We start from the raw sequence: 9222 nt of genomic DNA, 5'->3' as shown, positions 1-9222 counted from the left end.
AGAGAGAGAGAGAGAGAGACTGAGAGAGAGAGAGAGAGAGAGACAGAGAGAGAGAGAGACTGAGAGAGAGACAGAGACAGAGAGAGACTGAGAGAGAGAGAGAGAGAGAGAGAGAGAGAGAGACAGATAGATAATAATAGTCGTTGACACCTTCAGTGCTTTTGAATATGCTTTTATTGTTAGCAGACAGGTTCAGTATTAATAGCAGGTATTAAAAAACATAATCACATTAGATTTGATCTGATAAGAGACTGAAATTAAAAATGATTTTGCTCATTAAGCAGATTTTATAATCAGACTTTGTGTCGTTGCTGTTGGTCGGAGGCTGCCGGCCTCCTGACTGTCAGCTCCGCCCGACTGTCGGTGGCACTTATTGATTGAAAGGCGTTGATTGATTAATATTTCACGTCAACTGATTCTGTCAGAGTGCAGATCTGACAGAGCCGAGCTGCTGTCACACTCCCTCACACCGGTCCAGCTGTGTCCAGCTGTGTCCAGCTGTGTCCAACTCACTGGTTTTGTTAACACTTCACTTTTCTAATCTCATTTCTCCATGAAAACTGATTTTTTATTTTAATTTAATGATTAAACTGGACATCAAGTTCCCCTCGTGAACATAAGTGCAGTTGAATTGTTAATTTAATAGAAAACGGATTAAAACTAATTCAATTTTATCTCAATATTAACAAAACAGCTGGATGGAAACACTCCTGTCTATTTAATTTGTGTGATTTCATTCTGGGTCTGTTTGTCTTAGTGAGTTCCAACGAAAGGAAATCTTTAATAAATTGTTTATAACACACTATTACGTAATCATAAGTAAGTTATAATTGTACAGTATGTAATTAAGTCTTTTATCTATTATTTAATATTATAACTGTTACATTAAACATTTGCATCTGCTTACAATTACACTGTAGTGTGTTATAAACTGTTCATTACATTTTACATATTGCTTCTAAATGCTAAACAGGGGGAGTTGAAATAAAGTATCTAATAACTGATGTATGTTCACAATAGTCTGACCTTTGACCTCTGACCTCTGACCTACACGTGTCTGAATTAAGTTCGAGAAGAAAACAAATTGTTAAAAAGGTAACTTGTGGTGTTTGTTGGCTACGCCCACTCAGTCTGAAGCTGCTGTGATTGGTGGAAATAATGAGGGTTAGGATTCTGTGAACCAGTCGTCTCAGGGTGAGATGATGACATCAACATGTCCCGACACCTGAAAAAACACACCTGGATGTCAACAGATGAACTAATAACAGTTCAGTTAAGCTAACTTTTCTAATGCTAACATATTAAAATGCCTGGTATTTATGATATATATGTTTTTATTATCGTTGCTATATAAACAAATAAATAAAAATCTGATATGCAAATAAAACAATAACAATAAATAGATAAAATCAAACAAAGAAAAAACAGGAAAGAAAGAAGATTTTAACAGCTACTACTTGTTAGCATGCAAAAGCTAACATGCTACCATGATCACAAACAACATGGATATATGTTAATGTTCACTAGGTTCATTTTGAGCTAGATGCTAACTTTAGCATTTTACAGTAATATTCCTACAGTTAATATTCATGTTAACTATTTAAAAAATACTAGCATGTTGATATTTAGCATGTAACATCTAGCAAGCTAGCTTTTCTTTGCAGGTATAGGCTACACATGTTTGTTGTCTATCCTGTCTGTAGAAGTGAAGCTCATGTTTGGTAGCTTTAGCAGCTGTGCCTTAAGCTAAATGCTAAATTTAGCATATAGCAGTAACATGCTTATTGTTTTAATATCATAAAGTAACAGAATGCTAATGTGTAGTGTATATAACACTAACAGACTAGCCTATTAATATTAGCAAATGTAAATGGCCAAGTATGTTTGCTAATGTTTAATCGGTTAAGTAGCTGTGCTAAATGCTAAATTTAGCATAGTGCTGTAGCATGTGAATGCAGTGAATGTTTGAACCAAATTTTATGACATATTTTATCAAATGTTTCACTCTGGACTCGACCGTTGAACATGGCACATCGCATGATGACAGAAATATATGATATGGAGATAACTGGTCCTGTCTGTTTTAGAAACCAGTGATATGAACAGAGGTCGTTGCTAGGTTACCTCAGACAGGTTGCTGCTGTTCAACTGCGCTACAAGGCATCGGGGTCCATCCAGCCGAGGGGTGAACTCCTCCGTCCAGGAGAATGAGGACTGAGAATTGATGACGCTGAAACACACACAGAGGTTAAAACACACAACATCTGTCAACACCTTACCACAGGTGTGTAAGTTTACGTGTGTTACCTGTAGTTACGCGTCCTGTCACTCATGAGTCCAGGTCCCTCCATGGCCACGTGGACGTTGTGCAGGGGGAAGTTGAAGGGGTTGGTGAAGGAGACGGTCACATACATCCGCTGCTGCACCTGAGGCGTGCCGCTCACCTGCAACCACAGAAGAAGAAGAGCAGAGTTTAGTTCCACTGTCGGGTGTGTGTGTGTGTGCGTGTGCGTGTGTGTGTGATTTTACCGTCATGGTGAGGCTGGGGGTCTGCAGGTTGACCACCTTGATGGCGCTCACTGATTGGTCGTCAGCCTGTCCAGTCACAACGAAGTGGAGGCAGAGCTGAGCGCCCAGGTGAGGCATGTACTCCTGAGCTAAGATCTTAAACATCACACGCTCCGCTGCAACACACACACACACACACACACACTTTAGTACCATAATCGTAACGGAGTTTGGATCACACAGGACTGTCAGGTGACTGCTGCCGTCGCTCACTCTGGTAGGGCGTCACTGTGACACTGAAGCTCTGATCTTTGAACTGACTGGCTGTGATTCCCGTGTAGAAGACGACCGAGCCGGACAGGTGAGCTTGGACAGAACGGGGGTATTCACCCTGGTTCTGGAATTCCAAGGCCAGGTTCACGTCCTGACCCAGGTGGCACTGGAGAGAGGGATGGAGGGAAGACGGACAGACGTCATGACGGAGGTATTTTTCTGAGTTACTAAAGGAAACGTTGGCGGATGTATTTATTAAACATCCGGTTTGATGCTCTTGATTCTGTGTCCATTTAATGTTTGTCAGTTTACAGTTTACAGAGCAATGAAGAGTGAAAGTTCTCTTGCTCAGTCTTGTGCCGCTCTTCGTTCATAACAAAAGGACATTTACGTTCAGTCTTTCAGTGGATATTACTGTGGATTCTTTTACACCAGGCGTCTCCAGCCTCTTTTACCTGCTTTGGTTAAATAAAGGTCTGAGAGCTGCTCATGTCCGACATCACTGTTACATTTATTCACACATCGTATCAAAACACAACATCCACAAACATCTGAAACTCACATCAGACAAAAATCTGCAACTAAACCTCCATAAATCTGATTAGAGATCAGTTCATCCAGTGGTTCATAACAAATGTAAACAAACACGGGGCTAAAGTGGAGGCCTGCGGCTTAACTCACTGTATCCATGGCAACATATTCTCAGTTTAGTTTATATCTGTTCTGATAGAAGAGTTCACGCTTTCAGTTTGAACCATGCATCCAATCACTAACATGTCGAATCATAGTAGAAACAGGTAGAAAAAGTAGTTACTGTAAGATCACCTGAGACGCCTATAGCTTCAGCTAACCCACCAATTAGCTTTAGCTAACAGTAGCAGGACTCTTGCTTCAGGTGGTGGGTTTTAATATTCAATATTTCCATGGAAATCACACATGGATGGATGGACAGGTGGATGAATGTAACGACAGCGATGAACGTATGCAGGGTTAAATGTACTGACGTGACGCGTGTGTTACCTGTCCAGCACTGATGGCGACAGACAGCTGGGTCTGAGGCAGCTCAGAGTGATCCCTCTCACAGCCGTATTCCTCCGCCCGAGCCATAGTCCTGCTGTCATCTGCACTTCCTGCAGACACAGACCAGGTGAGTACAGGTGGAGCTACAACTCCTCTTTACTCCCACAAGCTTGAATTAGATCTTTGTGTGTGTGTGTGTGTGTGTGTGTGTGTGTGTGTGTGTTGCCTTCAGGATGCTTGTAGGTGATTGTGATGTCCATAGGTGCTGGGCTGCCAACAGCTTTGGTGTAAATAGCCTGTCCAATGTGAGTCTTATCCACCCTGAATGGACTCAGAGTCCCGTAGCGATCCCGCTTTTGGAAGACCACGTCACTGTTCACCTGGACGGAGGGAAAACATCATTATAAAATTTATAACCTTTAAGAAAACGCAGTAATTGTGCTTGTTTTTTGCCATGAAAGATTTCAAATGTTTATGAGCTCTGAGAGACGAAATGTCTAAAAAATGCTGAACCTCAGCGAAGACAAATCCAGAGTCAAACTGGTGGCACAGCAGACCCTCTTTAATGGCACTGACTGAGGCTGGACCGCAGCGGAAATGTCCTGTAAACCAAACACAGAGACGCGTTTATCATCCATCACTCCACCTGTTTTACTCATCCACCTGGACGTCTGTCCTACCATCACTGGTCTCCTGGGGCGTGGCGTCCACCACCTGCCATCCTGCGAGGCCGGGCGGCAGGTCAGGACGCGTCATGAACACCTCGTTCCAGCAGTGGTAGTTCCTGAAGGCCGGGACAGAAAGACGTAGTTTCACACTGTCACAGACTTTATATAAAACCAAAAACATCACATACCACGTGTCTGTTCAGTTCAAAGACCCAGGGAAAAGTAAGTATCTACTAACACTGCAGGTCACGACTCTCACAGTTTGAAAACTTCTGAACGAGTCGGATAAATTAATTTAGAGTTTATTAGATATGATTATGTGATTGGGCACGACTACATTAAAACTTTCTTGACACGAAAACTGATTTCGGGTTTAAGCCATCACTCAGTAAAATACGGGTTTGGTAAGTAAAGAAAACCCTGCTGGCCTGGACCAACCAGATGGAGTCCCTGGTGTGGCGTTTGTCCGGCGTCCCATCAGGCTTGAAGATGAGGTCGGTCTTCAGGTTGCCCGTGTTGTCGTGAGCTGAGGAGAAGTTGGTGATGACCCTCGACGGGATGCCGAGGCAACGCAGGACTGCAGAGATGTGAAATATTTAAACGCTGTGTTAAAACGCGATATCTGCACATGCGTATCGCGGCGACCGTGTGAGCTCTTACAGGTGTTGAAGACTCCGGCGAACACCCAGCACTGGGCGAAGCAGATGGGGACGCCGGTGTTGACGTACTGCAGCAGGATTTTGACGCTGCCTGTCCAAGATGTCGGGGGCGTGCCCATGGAGAAGTCCTCGCTCCAGTTCCCCACCAACACACCGTTGTCGTCCTGAGAGTTCAGCTGCGGGCAGAGGGAGGTCAAAGGTCAGGGAATGTCTGACACTGAGCCAATCATCGAGAGACGAGAAGTTCATCCTCTCGTGACCTTGTCCCAGATTTTTAACTGACAAAAGTTCCGTATTTTATTCCTAAAAACACTGATATAATGAGCAGGTATTTAACAATGAACACTTGTAATTAACAGATAAATATGAGCTTATTTTCAAGAGATAATGAGGAAAGTTTCTAGGAAATTAGCTTGAAATTACACGACCGTTAAAACAAAGTGTTTCCGACCAATCTGAAATATATTTAATCAAACACACTCAAAGTGTCTGAGAAGACTGAGTAACCACAGCTCATTCACAGTCATTCACGTGAAGCAGTTTTCCCGCTCTGTGTCCTCACCATGGCCGACCCCTTCCTGACCAGTTTGATGATGTTGCCTCGGTTGTAGATCGGCATCCGAGACGCATCCAGGATGTAAATGCAGGCGTCTAAAATTCCACGTTCAAACTGCAGAGAGAGAAAATACACTCACCTCAACTCCATTCTTTTTCTAATGATGTGTGTGTGTGTGTGTGTGTGTGCGTGTGTGTGTGTGTGTGTGTGTGTGTGTGTGTGTGTGCGTGTGTGTACCTGTCCGTACGTCCAGTTGCGGTGTGACACGGCTCCGACTGAGCCCTGGAAGATCACACCTGTGTCGTTGAGGACGTACTCCCTCCGCTCGCCATCGTTAGGGACAAACACGGCGTCATCTGCAAAGACAAAAACAGACGACACGTCGTCTTCCACGTGTTTTATAGGTATGAAAATATGTAATTAGGGTTCTAACCCCTCATCTTACAAATTTACCTCACACCTACGGGACATTATTCTCTACAAAAGCCTCTGTGATAATAGAAGCCACCATTATGGATTTTTTGCTAATTAGCATAATGTAAAATGAAAAACAGCAAAATTAATAGATCAATACCATATTTGGTTTCCAGCCTTTGGGGACCGAGAGACACATTTCTGTTATAAATTAGCAAAATCAGTTGAAAAACATGGCCGCCATCAGCCAAGGGAGTACGTCTACCAAAGCATTCATTAGCTAAAAGTCGTCTGCTTCTCTTTAGTCACAGAATCGTAACTAAGATTTGTTAAAGTTCTGTTAAATATAAATTATAGCAGCTTTAAATTTCAGAAAAATCTGACTAAAACTCCGAGACAGGACAGAAGAACGTCCCTCTGAGGACAGACAGAACTTCCCTCAGCCACTAGGAGGCAGTGAAAGGTGAATGCAGGTGTTCGTACCTTGACACCAGGCGTTGAAGAGCACGTACAGGTCGGTGCTGGGGTCCCTCTTGGTCCTCTGCAGGCCGCCGCCCACCATGACGGCCACGTAAGTCCGAAACTTCCCCACGACGGCGTCGGCTGTCGGGGTGACGCCCAGCATCAAAGTCTCACCGCTGGTCTCCAGGATCCGGCCCGTCCACGGGCCGCCGTTACGGTTCCCGAACGTCACCACCACCTGGGTGCCCTTACTGGGAGAGGGGTTGGAGCCTGAGGAGGAGGAGGAGGATTAGTGATGAAGAGGAGAGGAGACTTGCCTTGTTTAGGAAAATACATTTTTGAAATGTTCATAAAATAATAAAAATGGTAAAAGTAAAAGTAAATTCATTTGTTTTTAAACTGATGACAAAACGTGTCTAAATTAAGAAATGCTGTATTTCAGATGTTTCTGTGAACATCTGTCGCACAGCAGCTCAGAGTCTAATGTGTGTTTCTAATGACAGTGCCGGGGGGAGTGTGTGTACTAATTAGCCAGCCAAATGAATGGGAGGCTGCCTAACGAACCGACGGTCGTCTAATTGCTCGGTGGTAACAAACGTCTCTTCATCAGCTAATTGGTTAACGAGGGAGCGGTTTAACTGTTGGGCTGCGGCAACTGAGTGACGCCCTGTGACACAGACCACGCCCCCCAGTACATGTCGCCGAAACAGACAGGAGCTTTAATGTGGTTACACTTTAATATAATAATGTGTAATAATGATCTTATTAACTCATGAAATCAGTTTTAATCATATATTTTATTTATGATACTTGACATTTAGGGATAAAGTGACATTTCTTCACCTCCTTCACATCTCAACACATCTGATATTCTTACATGATTTCTTTTAATATTCTGAATCTGTATTATATGTTTTAATAAATCACTGTTCTTAAACACTGGCTGCTGGATTTTAATACTTATTTTGGTGCAGATGAAAATGTAAGTATCAAAAATAAAAGTTGGCATCAAATCTTTGGTCAGATTCTGAATTTTTTGAGCAGATTGAATGAAAATGTATTTTATTTCGACAAAGCGAGTTTACACATTTAATATTTGACAGATTTTCAACAAAGTATATTTGAAGGAAACATAATAAGCTGGGTTATATTTTGTGAGAGAAGAGGTCAGGGGTCAGACTCACCAATCAGGAACTCCACCTGGAAGTCGTCTCCCTCGGCGAACGGGCGGTTGAAGGTGACCCTGATGACGAACTCCAGACCGCGTCGGACCACCAGGTTCTCGATGTCGTAGGCGGATGTGAAGTGGTTCGGTTTGTTGATCTGCTGACACATGTCGACGCTGACGGCCGACAGAGACCCTGAGGGGAGGAGTTAAACCACCCGGGTTCATCAACAACCATCGCTTCTTCTTCATGTTTAAAATTCAGACTCTGATGAATAAACGTTCATTTTATCATGTTTCACTTTTTCAAGCTAAAATATCAAATATATGAATTTTATTGAACTAATAAGGAAATTTAGTTTGTTATCCGACATAAAAGAAGGTCGTTCACCTGGTTAAAGCAGCAGTAAAAACATGTGGTTACAATAACTTCACTGAGTGTAAATCTATTCATCATATTTATTTAAAGTTAATTATTAAATAAAGGTCCAACGGCTGATGTCAGTGATTTTAAATACTAATAATAAGTCCATTAAATCTGCCTGTTACAGTAACTGTTCTCTGCCTTTAACTAAACTTATGTAGCTGCGATGATTAGTCAATTCTTTTTTTAAATTCTTTTTTAATAATGATTTTGTCATTTTTAAAGTAAATTAAACGATTGTTTCTGATTCGTTGCTTTTCTTGGCAGAATATTTCTGGGTTTTGGAAAAAAAGACATTTGAAGGACATTTTTCACTATTTTCTGATATTTTGAATCAGTTCATTGAGAAATACATGAATAATAATTTGTTAGATGTGGTACATGTCGATGACACGGCTCTTACCTCCATCAGGTGGGTGTCCTCTGGGCGTGGCCTCTGCGTCAGCACTTTCATCAAAAGCTTCAAACTCAGGGAAATCGTCATCCTCAGTCGTGAGGTTGGAGGTCGGCACCTAAAGATTATTCAAAAAATAATCAATCAATAAATAAAGAGAAATAAATCTGAACTGAATATTTCACTTCCTGGTTGTAGCTGTGTGATACCGGCTGAGCGTAGCGCCCCCTGTAGGAGGTTGGTCCGTCGTTTGAACGAGACATGATGGTCACTGGAGAGAGAGAAAATATTTAACAAAAAAATTAATTGCATGTTTTAATCAAATCTGAGCAACATAAAAATATTAAAGAAAACAATTCAATGATTTTAGAACATGGAGGTAAAATCTGCATTAAATGTTCAACAGACAGGATGAAATAAACATTAAATATTATTATAATAATATATTGAAGTAAAAGTACATATACTGTAGTGAAATGTGGATTGTATTTCAAATTAAATTCTTTTTATATAAAATCTAAAAAGTGAGTAAAGCTGTTGAATAAAATCAGCGCAGTAAAAATAAAACGTAACTTCTTTAGTGAAATACCAGATAAATTTACGTCTTTGAGATATTGAATAAAAAATATTGAATAAAATGAAAAATGAATAAGGATCATTTCATTTTAAAACATCACAA

General features: G+C 41.6%; 1 protein-coding gene across 1 annotated transcript in view; it reads right to left on the bottom strand.

Annotated features, from left to right (window-relative positions):
• The window catches only part of LOC111669352 (coagulation factor XIII A chain-like), a 12351-nt gene extending 3545 nt beyond the window's left edge, over window positions 1-8806 (bottom strand). The window contains exons 1-16 of the mRNA XM_087179131.1: window positions 8753-8806; window positions 8553-8661; window positions 7745-7921; window positions 6582-6830; window positions 5922-6040; window positions 5691-5798; window positions 5130-5304; window positions 4908-5046; window positions 4482-4585; window positions 4315-4403; window positions 4028-4181; window positions 3802-3911; window positions 2782-2947; window positions 2530-2684; window positions 2308-2444; window positions 2125-2230 (exon numbers count right to left, since the gene is read on the bottom strand). Coding sequence (XP_087035257.1) covers window positions 2125-2230; window positions 2308-2444; window positions 2530-2684; window positions 2782-2947; window positions 3802-3911; window positions 4028-4181; window positions 4315-4403; window positions 4482-4585; window positions 4908-5046; window positions 5130-5304; window positions 5691-5798; window positions 5922-6040; window positions 6582-6830; window positions 7745-7921; window positions 8553-8661; window positions 8753-8806 — 2151 coding nt within the window. The remainder of the gene's footprint in view (window positions 1-2124; window positions 2231-2307; window positions 2445-2529; window positions 2685-2781; window positions 2948-3801; window positions 3912-4027; window positions 4182-4314; window positions 4404-4481; window positions 4586-4907; window positions 5047-5129; window positions 5305-5690; window positions 5799-5921; window positions 6041-6581; window positions 6831-7744; window positions 7922-8552; window positions 8662-8752) is intronic.
• Window positions 8807-9222: the final 416 nt, after the last annotated feature.

The sequence above is a fragment of the Seriola lalandi genome, unplaced genomic scaffold, assembly GCF_002814215.2.
Source record: "Seriola lalandi dorsalis isolate HSWRI2012SDOR001 ecotype SW California unplaced genomic scaffold, Sedor1 jcf7180002054792, whole genome shotgun sequence".
Lineage (NCBI taxonomy): Eukaryota > Metazoa > Chordata > Actinopteri > Carangiformes > Carangidae > Seriola > Seriola lalandi.
This window is presented reverse-complemented; position numbering and strand designations above follow the sequence as displayed.